The sequence below is a fragment of the Bos indicus genome, chromosome 1 (assembly GCF_029378745.1).
Source record: "Bos indicus isolate NIAB-ARS_2022 breed Sahiwal x Tharparkar chromosome 1, NIAB-ARS_B.indTharparkar_mat_pri_1.0, whole genome shotgun sequence".
Lineage (NCBI taxonomy): Eukaryota > Metazoa > Chordata > Mammalia > Artiodactyla > Bovidae > Bos > Bos indicus.
Window position 1 is genome coordinate 58,965,278 of NC_091760.1, and position 14,723 is coordinate 58,980,000.

At 39.1% G+C, this 14,723-nt stretch overlaps 1 protein-coding gene across 10 annotated transcripts in view; it reads left to right on the plus strand.

Annotated features, from left to right (window-relative positions):
- The window catches only part of SIDT1 (SID1 transmembrane family member 1), a 115,184-nt gene that overhangs the window by 44,461 nt on the left and 56,000 nt on the right, over positions 1-14,723 (plus strand). For all 10 annotated transcript variants that reach the window (XR_011566317.1, XM_070788222.1, XM_070788211.1 and 7 more), the window contains 4 exons: positions 5,199-5,244; positions 11,276-11,377; positions 11,995-12,078; positions 13,910-13,997. Coding sequence is in view for 9 of the 10 variants with exons in the window: in XM_070788222.1 (XP_070644323.1) it covers positions 5,199-5,244; positions 11,276-11,377; positions 11,995-12,078; positions 13,910-13,997 (320 nt within the window). In the remaining variant the exon portion in view is untranslated. The remainder of the gene's footprint in view (positions 1-5,198; positions 5,245-11,275; positions 11,378-11,994; positions 12,079-13,909; positions 13,998-14,723) is intronic.

Here is a 14,723-nt window from a genome sequence, read left to right on the forward strand (position 1 = left end):
CTTTGAGATCTTTATTCTGTACCAAGGAGTTTAGACTTCACCTTGCAGGTTATGGAAGCCACTAATGAATCTGATCTTTGAGATGATTTTAGTAGCCATGTGGAAGACGAATTGGAGAGGCAGGGGTAGAGGCACATAGGCAAATGAAAACTTACCTGAATAGAGAGGAATAAAAAAGTTATCAGGACCTGAATATATTATGGCGGCAACAAAGTTGTAATGGAGAAAAAGAGTCAAATAACACACATGGGGACAATTTACAAATCCAAAAACTACATGTGGCATGATCAGACAAGGAGGGGACATATGTATACCTACGACTGATTCATGCTGATGTTTGACGAAAAACAACAAAACTCTGCAAAGCAATTATCCTTCAATTAAAAAATAAATTTAAATTTAAAAAATACAGTCTTGTATGAGTACTTGAATCCTTCAACCCTCCTGTAGCCTTCTAAGTGGGCTCTTGAGTCTGTTTTGAGAGGGAGTTTTCAGTGTGCTAGCACAGCTACTATGCTGTAAATAGCAATAGATTTTTGAGGAAATGGATGAGTGAAGAGGCTTTTAGACCATTTTATTATGCGTCATCCTATGTAATCGCCCTTTGATATTTGGGGTAGAGTACATAATGATTTACATTGCTTTTCATGTTTATTTGTTTGTTTTCTTATTGGATGTTACTTGAGCAAAGACAGTGCTTCATACTAATAGAATCAGTAAGACAGAGTGAGCGGTAGTTGTGGAGGGGAATCCAAGATCACTCCAACAATGATATCAGAAGTCAGATGAGGCTTATGGACAGACGTGGCAGATAAGGGTCAAGGAAAGAGGATTACATTCCATTCTGATCATATATGGAGTTTGAGATGCCTTGAGGGACAGTGAAGTACAGAAGCCAGCAGAGAAACACTCTTCAGTGAGTGGAGCTCTAGAAGTAGCCCTGGGCTGAATGTGGAGACTTGTGATTCTCTGGCATTGTTGTAGCAACTGTGTGTATGTGTGTGTGTGTGTGTGTGTGTGTGTGTGTGTGTGCAGACACATACATACATACATATATATGAGATTTTTATGGCAATTATAACATATGGTTATACATATATGAATGAAGATATATATGGTTAAGGAAAATGAGATCAAAAACAGGACTGTGGGTCAGATCCTCATGTAAGGGATGCTCTGAGAAACAGGAACTCTCAGAAGATGCTGAGTCCGCATGGGCAGATGCATGAGAGAAAACCCAGGAAAGCAGATGTCACAGAGCCCATGGGAGGCAAAGTTCTAAGGCAGAAGGTGTGGTAGTCAGTGTCAAATGTCACAAAGAGGGAAAGAACATTAGGGATTAAGTCACTGGATTTAGCCAAGAGGAGGTGACTGGCAACCTCAGGGAGATGGTAGGGAAAGAACCCTGACAGCAGTGGGGAGAGGAAAGGGTGAATGAGGGATGGGAGCACAGCACCCTGTGATGAGGCTGGTCTGTGAAGGAGAGGGACGATACAGAATGACGTCGAAGGAGGGAAATCCAGGGGAAAGGGCACAACTTTGTTGGGGGCATTTGTTTGTTATTTATGTTGAAAATGGTTGAGACTACAGTATGTTTATAAACCAAGGAGAAGCAAGGCAAATAAAGTTTATAGGACAGTTGGATTTTTGTAGAAGCAAAGTCCCAGAGAAGAGAAGAAAGGACAGAATTTAGCACATGCGTGGAGTTTATCCTCTGACCAGAGCCATGAGGTGGAGGGCTACAGATGGTGGAGGGCTGTGGGGAGATTTGTGGTAAACAAAGTCAGTTCATGACAGATGGCAGGAAGGAGATAACAGGAAACGATACTCTGAAGTCCATAGTCCAGGTGAATAACCAGTGTAATTTCCTTCGACAAACAAAGGGAGGGTTTTGAATCCCCACTCTGCTCTGTGCTAGGGGCTTGCTGTCATATAATAAGATGAATATGAATCTCACAGTCTTCTCTGTACTCACCTTAAAAAATGACTTAGCTTTTGGCTTTGTCTTTCCACTGATCCTTTCTCCCCATCTCCCTTTCCTTGTCCTGTTTCATTACCTCCTGCTCTCTCTCTCTCTCTCCCTTCTCCATGGACCCCTCTCCCCTCTTCTCCCATCTCTCTTGACTCCTCTGCTCTTTTTCTCTTTCACTCTTCCTCAAGCTAGCCAGTGAGGAAACAAAGTTAGTTTTTAGGTTTTCTTATTTATTAGGTAAACATTTGTTTCCTGTGTTTAATTTTTTCAAACAAATAAGTCAAAAATTATACACTTCCTTCTCTAAAACTGAAGGTGTACATGTGTCTCAATTAGACTTGTTCTGTTGTTTAATGACCCCTGCTAAAATAAGCCTTCTCCACCTCTGCTGGAGGCCGATGGGGAAGGAAGCAGAACCTTTCATCTGCAACAGGCACCATGTTTATTTTGCACACACTGTTGACTCCAGGAGAAAGAGGAGATTACATGGGATAGTCTTAAGGAAAATAATATGTTTTCAAAGTTTATATGTTTTGTACTAGTAAAGAAAACAGAAAGAACAAGGGGGAAAAAAAAAACACAGAAAATCCCTATCCATGTCCACACAATTCAATGTCTTAACTGGAATGCAAATGACAGGGGAGAATTTAAAAACAAATTTCTGGCCAAAGAAAACTGTTCGCTTCTGGAAATCTTAACCTGTCTGTTGCCAGCCAAGAAAACCACCATCCTTTTCGTTCCCCTGACCTGGTAACAGACAGAACTGAGGGCCCGTGTTGCCCTGGTAACTGCAGATGACATTCCCCATGCATGCTGCAGAGAGCCATGCACAGCATGTGGTTTCTGACTCTGGCTGTGGAGTCTCAGAGCACACACAGAGCTGGATTTGACACCAACTTCAGTTTCTTTACGTGACGTAAGGTCATGTGTTATTAACCATGCTTCAGCAGAACCAACCCTTGACTCTGGTGATGATTTCTATTGAGAGTGGATATATATATAAATTGTATCTATTGCTAAATTCTAAGTCTAGTCTGCTAATGACCTAAATTGTTTGTCATTACCTTTAGAAACAGTGCTCAAAATCTGTGACTTCTAAACAACGCCTCCAATTACAAACTTCATGCTTCAGATGTCCTGACATGCCCTTTCTAAAGGAATCCTTAGTAAAAATGTTTAACGGTTTAATTTTTATAAAAGGAAAAATTAGGAGTGGATAAAACAAGACTCTTTAGAGAGCGCCAGGGGATGAAGCTGTGGAGGGGCCCCAGAAGTTCAGGTTTCCAGAAGTGCAGGTCACACTGAAGGGCTGGGATCATGCCATTCTCCTGATGCAGGCATTGAGAGTACAGTGAGTATGTGTGAGTGATCCTCACAATTAAAGATGAGACAAGAACCAGAAAGAACAAAAGCCCCAAACAGCCCTTGCGTGACTACAGAGAAGACCTACTCTGTTTTTGCATTTTCCAGTCTCTTGAACTGTTCACACGTGTCCTTTCCAATAGCACTCTATGCTACAAATGTATATTTCCCACATCCTCCTCACACTCTCCTCAGAGCTGGATCACTGCTGTCTTTCACAGAAGATGCAAATATCTAATAAAATAATTTCTAGAAAATTGATAATTGAAAAGAAAATAGCTTCATTATATTCTTTTGGTGGTATGTGCATTTTAAGAAGGGTCTTAGAAGGCAATGCCTAACCCAAAGAAGACCCATCTTGGAGGGAAATGTAGACAACTGTGGGGTGTTTGGGGCAGGAAGAGCATACTCCTCTCCCTAGAGACCCTCCCCTGGTGATTATCTATTCATCATGTTTTTTAAAAAGTGATATTTTTGCCATCAGATTAGATAAGATCAGTCGCTCAGTCGTGTCTGACTCTTTGTGACCCCATGAATCGCAGCACGCCAGGCCTCCCTGTCCATCACCAACTCCCGGAGTTCACTGAGACTCACGTCCATCAAGTCAGTGATGCCACCCAGCCATCTCATCCTCTGTCATCCCCTTCTCCTCCTGCCCCCAATCCCTCCCAGCATCAGAATCTTTTCCAATGAGTCAACTCTTCGCATGAGGTAGCCAAAGTACTGGAGTTTCAGCTTTAGCATCATTCCTTCCAAAGAAATCCCAGGGCTGATCTCCTTCAGAATGGACTGGTTGGATCTCCTTGCAGTCCAAGGGACTCTGAAGAGTCTTCTCCAACACCACAGTTCAAAAGCATCAACTCTTCGGTGCTCAGCCTTCTTCACAGTCCAACTCTCACATCCATACATGACCACAGGAAAAACCATAGCCTTGACTAGACGAACCTTTGTTGGCAAAGTAATGTCTCTGCTTTTGAATATGCTGTCTAGGTTGGTCATAACTTTCCTTCCAGGGAGTAAGCATCTTTTAATTTCATGGCTGCAGTCACCATCTGCAGTGATTTTGGAGCCCAGAAAAATAAAGTCTGACACTGTTTCCACCGTTTCCCCATCTATTTCCCATGAAGTGATGGGACCATAAGCCATGATCTTTATTTTCTGAATGTTGAGCTTTAAGCCAACTTTTGCACTCTCCACTTTCACTTTCATCAATAGACTTTTTAGTTCCTCTTCACTTTCTGCCATAAGGGTGGTGTCATCTGCATATCTGAGGTTATTGATATTTCTCCCAGCAATCTTGATTCCAGCTTGTGTTTCTTCCAGTCCAGCGTTTCTCATGATGTACTCTGCATATAAGTTAAATAAGCAGGGTGACAATATACAGCCTTGACGTACTCCTTTTCCTATTTGGAACCAGTCTGTTGTTCCATGTCCAGTTCTAACTGTTGCCATAGATACATCAAAATTATTTTTAAGTTCTATCTGAATTATGCAAAAGAACCTCAAGCCTTCTTTTCCTCTCTCTTTCAGCCCACTTCTGACACCTAAAACCTATAGTTGAGTGTAAAATCTTAAGAGAATCTGAAGACAAATGTGTCTATAAAAGTCAAAGTACTTACTTGTATAGGTATAACTTTATGGGTTTTTTTTAATAAAGACATAAAATTGATCCCTTCCCCACCTTGATCATTCTTGATAGCTGAAACCACCAAGTTCCCATGCAGTGTACTTTGTCACTTTTATGGGCCCAGACAGAACTGCTTTGTCAAAGGGAAGGGCTTTTCTTGCATCTAGTTTGAGATTTTTTTTAAGAAATAACTTTTGCTTTTCTTTCACTTTTCCCCCTTTTCCTTGTATTTCTCAGGACAAATGTTGCCTTTCACTTCACTGCCAGCCCCTCTCAACCTCAGGTAAGTGAAGGCTTCAAAGTTATCATGATTCTTACCCAAATAAACCATGGTAACAAGTTGAGTTAGCATGTGGTGTTGCCCTTAATCTTTTACAATTTGAGCTATATTTGTATTTTTGGAATGTGGTTCTTATAACTGAGATTTTAGACACATTATTAACCTTATCACTGGAACTGGTATGAAATGGGAGGCATGACATGTTTACAGATATTACTTTGCTTAACCTTCATTCATCAAATTGTGGGCCAACTAGGCACACCAGGTACAGTGTTAAGCTGTATTAGGTGCCAGGGATAGAAGGATGGAGAGAGGTGCCACTTCTGCCTGCATGGACCTTATAATTAGGATGGGGATGGGGAGACAGAGAGTGGAAGGCCACCACTAAACAGATACAAAAGTAAACAACTGATCTGGAAAATATAACAAAAATGAGAGATTTTAATATCTACAGTGTTATGGATAAAATTCATTTCTCCCATCATTAAGAAAGAACAGGTATGCTGACAAAAATTATCAGAAGATTTAGATACTTGGGTTATGCTCTCCACTAGGCCATCATTGTAAACCAAATAAACAGATTAGAACTTTGACTGATTCAGGCTGCTTGTCTAGTGATACTGCTAGCTACTTTCCTTTTTCCTTTCATAGATTCTGAAAGAGTAAGGTTCATGCAATAGCCAAGTTTAAAGCAGATTTACTTAATGTCCGGATGTTTCTTGTAAATTTTCAGTAGGCTGCAATACAACTTTGGTCAAAAGTGGCCTTGGATATACTAGATTAACATATTGTATAGATGCTGTTGTAAATCTATTACAATCACTTGTGAGCTGGTGAACCAGTTCTCAGAGAGAAGCCCTGTTTCGTAGTTTGCCCATTTCTGCAGTGTAAATACCTCCACCCCGGCTGATTTCAGACTGCCATCATGACATCACTGAGCACAGAGTTGGAAATCCATGTGCACAGTCAGCTCCCCAAACCTGCCAAAGCTGACCCCCGCACACCTTTAAGAGTCACACACCCCATCAGTCAGTCTCCACGTGCATGTATGCTGCCACCCAGTGACAGAAGAGGCTACAGACCCACAGTCCACTGACCTCAAAGTATCGGTCACTTGATTCACAAAATGTTTGAAAGCACTAATTGCAAGGTGCAGTGGGAGGTATCTAGATAGGAAGGGAAAAACTTGCACCTCAACTGCAGAAAGAGTACAGTCGAATAGTCCAGTCCAGAGTCCTGAATGTCGTGATGTACTTTGTAGACTGAAAACCAGTGATGATTATATATTGCAGCTTCTTTCCATTAAAAAAAATTATTAAACACTAAAGTCCAAACAATTTGTATATAAATTACAAACTAGAGTAAAATATACCTAGAAAAACTCATGAAACAAAACAGAAATCCTTTGACACCTATAAGGTCTTATTTTACTCATAACTGTTCCCATTTTGGCCTATATTTTATATCTTCTTCAACTGTAGGAAAAAATTTCTGTACCTTTAAATTCACCCAAACTATTGGGTGAATTTAGACTCAGACAATCTGTATCATCACTGCCTGCCTCTGTTCCTATAGATAGAAGCAGGTTACAGAAACTGGTTAGGTAATCAGGACGTAAGAAGGTGATTTTTAGCCTCAATTCCAGGCATTGCTTTAGATCCTTGTCATTTGCTTCTTTCTGGAAAAAGTACATTATCAAGGCAAAGGGTTTATTTACTTGGGATTTATGGTAATTTAGAGATAAAGAAAACTGGTGGGACTTCGCTGGTGGTTCTTCCAGTGGTTAAGAATCTGCCTGCCAATGCAGGGAACACGGGTTTGATCCCTGGTCCGGGAAGATTCCACATGCCTCGGGGCAACTAACCTCCTGCGCCATAACTGCTGAAGCCCTCATGCCCCAGAGCCCGTGCTCCACAACAGAAGTCACCACAGTGAGAAGCCCACACGCTGCAGCTAGAGAGTAGCCTCCACTCGCCACAACCAGAGAAAGCCCGCATGTAGCAACAAAGACCCAGCACAGCCAAGTAATTAAATAAATAAAATTTAAAGCAATTTACAAAAAAAGAAGATTGGTAATACTTTGGCATATAGATAAGACTTCAGCAGAGGTCTACAGCTTGCACAAAACTAACTCCTAGAATATATAGGAATATATATGACATTCATTTTCATTACTGCTAATAGTAGCCATAATAATGCTTTTGAGGTAATAAAGTATGGTTTCCCTAAGAACCAAGAGCACATGTTGGGAATTCCAGAGTATTCACCTTTCGAAGAGCCCTGTATTCTATGTATTTGAATCAAGCTCCAAAATAAAAGCGCAAAATGAAGTGGGTTCTTGAGAGCATTGCCATCTGCTACAAGGAATGAACAGACTTCCAGACAGTAGCATTAACGACACTCTTTAATCTTAAGATAATTTTTCCCCACTTGGAAGGTTTTGGATTGTTGAAAAGTTCTATTTTCATTGCTCTGGTTCTCAGGATAAGATTAGTAAAGAGGATGAGGGAATGCAAAATGAAGTTTTAATGGGTTTGCCACTCCTTCAAAGTGATATATTTACTAATGGCTGGATATGGGGGCTTTTTTGTTTGGTTTCCTCAAAGTCTTTTTTTCTTTTAATGGAGGCTACTTACTTTACAATATTGTAGTGGTTTTTGCCATACACTGACATGAATGAGCCATGGGTGTACATGTGTTCCCCATCCTGAACTCCCCTACCACCTCCCTCCCCATCCCATCCCTCTGGGTCATCCCAGTGCACCAGCCCTGAGCACCCTGTCTCATGCATCGAACCTGGACTGGCGATCTATTTCACATATGATAATATACATGTTTCAATGCTATTCTCCCAAATCATCCCACCCTCGCCTTCTCCCACAGAGTCCAAAAGACTGTTCTATACATCTGTGTTTCTTTTGCTGTCTCGCATATAAGGTTATCGTTACCATCTTTCTAAATTCCATATATATGAGTTAGTATACTGTACTGGTGTTTTTCTTTCTAACTTACTTCACTCTGTATAATAGGCTCCAGTTTCATCCACCTCATTAGAATTGACTCAAATGTATTATTTTTAATGCCTGAGTAATACTCCATTGTGTATATGTACCACAGCTTTCTTATCCATTCATCTGCTGATGGACATCTAGGTTGCTTCCATGTCCTGGCTATTATAAACAGTGCTGCGGTGAACATTGGGGTACACGTGTCTCTTTCAATTCTGGTTTCCTTGGTGTGTATGCCCAGCAGTGGGATTGCTGGGTCGTATGGCAGTTCTATTTCCAGTTTTTAAAGGAATCTCCACACTGTTCTCCATAGTGGCTGTACTAGTTTGCATTCCCACCAAAAATGTAAGAGGGTTCCCTTTTCTCCACATCCTCTCTGGCATTTATTACTTGTAGACTTTTGGATGGCTTCCATTCTGACCGGCGTGAGATGGTACCTCATCATGGTTTTGATTTGCATTTCTCTGATAATGAGTAATGTTGAGCATTTTTCATGTGTTTGTTAGCCATCTGTATGTCTTCTCTGAAGAAATGTCGTTTAGTTCTTTGGCCCATTTTTTGATTGGGTCATTTATTTTTCTGGAATTGAGCTGTAGGAGTTGCTTGTATATTTTTGAGATTAATTCTTTGTCAGTTGCTTCGTTTGCTATTATTTTCTCCCATTCTGAAGGCTGTCTTTTCACCTTGCTTATAGTTTCCTTCGTTGTGCAAAAGCTTTTAAGTTTAATTAGGTCCCATTTGTTTATTTTTGCTTTTATTTCCATTACTTTGGGAGGTGGGTCATAGAGGATCCTGCTGTTATTTATGCCAAAGAGTGTTTTGCCTATGTTCTCCTATAGGAGTTTTATAGTTTCTGGTCTTACATTTAGATCTTTAATGCATTTTGAGTTTATTTTTGTGTATGGTGTTAGAAAGTGTTCTAGTTTCATTCTTTTACAAGTGGTTGATCAGTTTTCCCAGCACCACTTGTTAAAGAGATTGTCTTTTCTCCATTGTATATTCTTGCCTCCTTTGTCAAAGATAAGATGTCCATAGGTGCATGGATTTATCTCTGGGCTTTCTGTTTTATTCCATTGATCTATATTTCTGTCTTTGTGCCAGTCCATACTGTCTTGATGACTGTTGCTTTGTAATATAGCCTGAAGTCAGGCAGGTTGATTCCTCCAGTTCCATTCTTCTTTCTCAAGATTGCTTTGGCTATTCAAGGTTTTTTGTATTTCCATACAAATTGTGAAATTATTTGTTCTAGTTCTGTGAAAAATACCGTTGGTAGCTTGATAGGGATTGCATTGAATCTATAGATTGCTTTGGGTAGTATACTCATTTTCATTATATTGATTCTTCCAATCCATGAACATGGTATATTCCTCTATCTATTTGTGTCCTCTGATTTCTTTCATCAGTGTTTTATAGTTTTCTATATATAGGTCTTTTGTTTCTTTAGGTAGATATATTCCTAAGTATCTTATTCTTTTCATTGCAATGGTGAATGGAATTGTTTCCTTAATTTCTCTTTCTGTTTTCTCATTGTTAGTGTATAGGAACGCAAGGGATTTCTGTGTGTTAATTTTAAATCCTGCAACTTTACTATATTCATTGATTAGTTCTAGTAATTTTCTGGGAGAGTCTTTAGGGTTTTCTATGTAGAGAATCATGTCATCTGCAAACAGTGAGAGTTTTACTTCTTTTCCAATCTGGATTCCTTTTATTTCTTTTTCTGCTCTGATTGCTGTTGCCAAAACTTCCAGTAGTGGTGAGAGTGAGCACCCTTGTCTTGTTCCTGACTTTAGGGGAAATGCTTTCAATTTTTCACCATTGAGGACAATGTTTGCTGTGGGTTTGTCATATATAGCTTTTATTATATTGAGGTATGTTCCTTATATTCCTGCTTTCTGGAGGGTTTTTATTATAAATGGATGTTGAATTTTGTCAAAGGCTTTCTCTGCATCTATTGAGATAATCATATGGTTTTTATCTTTCAATTTGTTAATGTGGTGTATTACATTGATTGATTTGCAGATATTGAAGAATCCTTGCATCCCTGGGATAAAGCCCACTTGGTCATGATGTATGATCTTTTTAATATGTTATTGGATTCTGTTTGCTAGAATTTTATTAAAGATTATTGCATCTATTTTCATCAGTAATATTGGCCTGTAGTTTTCTTTTTTTGTGGCATCTTTCTCTGTTTTTCCTCAAAGTCTTAATCATGTATTTCATGTCAAGCTTCTCGACCAGTTACTATATTTATAATTACTTGGAAGAAGTTCCCTTTCTTCATTATTAGCAACATGCTTAAAATTTAGAGTTAATAAATTTTTCTGGTGAATTGATAATCTAAGTAGGTAAATAGTATAACCTCTATTATAAATGCTTCCTTATTCTGATATTTGAGAAATACTTTTAAAGATATCTTAGCCTGCCCAAAATTGTGAACATATTTCAGGAGCCTAAATGTAGGGCTTAGTCTTTGAATCTAAATGTCATCTCACTGAGTTCCAGCCAAGAAATAGATTCTTTGGCCAAAAAAAAAGTCTAGGGGAAAGGTGGATGTAGTGCTAATTCTTACCTATGGCAAGGTGGTTAAGATTCTTGAAGAACAAGCTTGTCTGCCTTTCAAGAAAGAGCTTCATATTTCAAAATGACCACATAGAGGTAAACTTTGTTTCCTGTTACATTTCACATATCTCTGATTCAAAGGGTGGGGGGACCTTCTTAAGTTGAAATTGGAATGAAGTGTAGCAAAGTTTAGTTGAGAAATAAATATCATAAAAAAATAATACAGCAATGTTGTATGAAATGGCTCCTTTGTCCTGCTCATGGCTGTATTCCTAGTATCTGAGCCCTGCACAGAGCATCTGCTCAATATGCAAGAGATGAATGGCTGGCTGAATTACTGGAGGCTTACTGAGATTTACATCTGAACTTTGTGCCTCATATTAGAGGAAACCACCTTATTCATGAGAAAATAGTTTGTGACTATAAACATTTCTTAACATTAACAAATCCTTTTTTTTTATTCTCAGTATTTCCTATACAAATTTCCTGAAGACGTAGACTCAGTTATCATTAAAGTCGTGTCTACATTGGCTTATCCATGCTCTGTTGTCTCAGTCCAGAATATCATGGTGAGTTTCATAACTTGTCAACCTTCCAATATGGAGTTTTATATTGTCTTAGGATAAATGAGAGAGAGCGTGAGCACCATTTCATCCTCTTACTTTGTACTGCTGACAAGACTGCTAAATAGTAAAAGCTATATCTTATGCACACAAGTGCACAGTGTGTGCTTATAGACGTTGATCTGGGGAGATAGAAGTTGACTCTTCACCAAGATAAACAAAGGAAGGGAGGGCGGGAAGGAGGATCGTGACAGAGAATAAGGAAGACGAAGTTGTGAACTGCACAAGAAAAATAGGAACCTACTGCTTGTTCTATGTTTTGAATTTTTTGTTGTGTCATTAGGCCCTTTCTGTCTCATAAAGTATTAGTAAAATATTGGAAAGGTGTGATATACTTTAAGACAGATCTTTTATGTTCTCTTTAATATTAATATTAAGTGACCTTGACTTCAGAGGACAAGGCACCAAATTTTAGGAAAATTATTTCCTGACTGCTCTGGGATGAAACTCTTCATGGTTTATGGCTCAGTAAGGACCCCCTCCTTTGTGATCCAGGTGGTATGGGTGGTATGTATATGTGACATTAGTGATGTCTTCCTTTTTATCCCCCATGCACATGACAGTGCCCAGTATATGACCTTGACCACAATGTGGAATTTAATGGTGTCTACCAGTCCATGACTAAGAAAGCTGCCATCACACTACAGGTGAGACATCACTTCTGTGGGCATCATCAGTGACAATGCACAGTTTATAGTCAGGTTTCCTACTGGACCAGTTTGGTCACCCACTGAATTTCGAGAAACGTCAAGGATTACCGCTCACTGTGTACACTGAATCTCTTGCTTTTCTGATTGATTTCAAAATAAAGATTGCTATACCTGGTGGATAATGCTGCTCTACCAGGTGCCCTGTTCCCCTTGGGGAATCCTGGGAACCTGTGATGCAGCAGGAGAGGTGTCTGCTTACAGAGGTAAGGGTGAAAGATGCCAGTCTACTCAATGCGGGGGGCGGGTGCCAATTTAGCGTAAAGTTTATCTGATCAATTTAAAACAACTAAATATATTCTACTGAAACAATATTGCAAATCAGCTATGTTTGCATGCATGCTCAGTTGCTTACTCTTTGCTACCCTATGGACTGCAGCCCACCAGGCTCCTCTGTCCATGGAATTCTCCAGGCAAGAATACTAGAGTGGGTTGCCATTTCCTCCTCCAGGGGATCTTTCCAATCCAGGGATCAAACCTGAATCTCCTGCGTCTCCTGCATTGGCAGGCAGATTCTTTACCACTGAGACACCTGAAAATAGTATATTTCAATTTAAAAGACACATATTTTGATAATTTGTACTAATGACAGTAACCAAAAGAGGACTTCAATTCTGGACAGAATGGGTAAAGTTCAAAGGTATATGAACCACATTTGTGTAGAAGTTTGCCCTTTTGGTATTATAATTAAATTTTTGTTTCAGTGATAATTTTATGGCAAAAATATATACACATCATGTCAGCATATTTTCAAAGAGATTCTGTTCCTGCCTTTAGAGTGGTATTTACTTGAGGTACCTGCAACTTGATGTGTTCTCAGGTAAGGAGATACTGTTTATTGAATAGCAGGCCATGAATGAGAAGGGGTTAATTATAATTTAAGTATCAGAACTAAAAATTTCTATTAGGCTTTAATTTTTAATGTCTCAGATTTGATACCTCAAATATCTGTTCTTGTTTTAGTATTTTTTTTCCTTAGCACCTCAGCATTATATAGTCCCAAATTTAAAAGGACAAAAAATAAGCATAATTTCAGATTTTTACACCATCTGGACAGTAAATTAATGAAGAACGAAGTTTATCAGTATTTTCTTACTCTGAATGTATTTGGCAACAAATTAGTACATCTCTCTGGACTCCTGATTCAGTCTTGGGCCATTTTCTGGGTAGGTTAAACATCAGAAATTTGGGAATAATATAAAGTCAAGATTGTATAAATATACTAGATCTTAAAGATTATCTTGTCAACCATGCTTCATTCATGGTTAACAAACTGGGACACAGAGAAGCTCACTCAGAGAAAGTCAAAGCCAGGACTATAACTCAGGTCTCCTAACTTGAGTATTTGCTTCCCTAACCTAAATTATTTATTTGTCTGCTGACTGAATGACTTTTCAGAAAGTCATTTATCAATGAATTTTAAGATAAAAACACTATAAAAAGCTACAACAGCTCTAAAAATAAAGTTTATTCAAGAATTTAATATGTAAGTATTAATTATTAAACATAGGCTGTTGACATATATTTTATACAATTCTAAGCAGTCAAGTGGCACAAGACAGACTGAAATCAGAAGAGTGTATCTACATAATTCCTTGGATATAACAATTATTTTATTATGGATAACCTGGAGTAGATCATGGGAATGTGTGAGTCCTTCCTAAGGAGTTAGGGAGAGGGATGAACTTTACTTTTTTTCTCTTTCCTTCTTTTTTGCCCCCACCACCATGAATTTTCTCCCTTCTTCTCACTATCTTTATGTCTTACGCAGAAGAAGGATTTTCCAGGTGAGCAGTTCTTTGTGGTGTTTGTGATAAAGCCTGAAGATTATGCCTGTGGAGGATCTTTCTTCATCCAGGGTAAGCAACAGTGAGGAATAATTGGCTATGAAGAAAAACGTAATGGAATGGAATGGAAACGAACCAAAAAGTTCATTTTGGCCCCTTCTGATCCCTTTCAACCATCTCTAGTTCCAAGTAAGTCAGGGTTATCAGCAGTGGCTTGACAAGGCAGTCTGAGATGTACTTGAGAAAAAAATAAAGGGAAGAAAATAATAGATCTCAAGACATTATTGATACTTCAAAATGCCATTTACCACCTTGAATCTTTTCAAAGTCTTGTACTTCCTCAGACTATATGAGGTAGGTTGGCTCTTTACTCAACAAATATTTACTACTATGAAGTAATGGGGCTTCCTTGGTGGATCAGATGGTAAAGAATTCCCCTGCAATGCAGGAGACCCAGGTCAATCCCTGAGTCAGGAAGATTCCCTGGAGAAGGGAATGACTACCCACTCCAATATTCTTGTCTGGAGAAATCCACAGATAGAGGAGCTTGGTGGGCTATAGCCCATGGAGTTGCAAAGAGTCAGACATGACTGAGTGACTAACACACACACACACACACGTGCATGCACGCGCACACACACATGAAATAATGATTTTAATACAGCAAATTGAGGTCCATTTTCTAAGATCATTTTGGTAGCTAGCAGTAATGGAGCCACCTATATTTATCAGTAGTCATCATTTCCCCAGGAAAAGTCAGAATTCTCAATTCCCACTGCCAAAATTGTATCTTTCAAG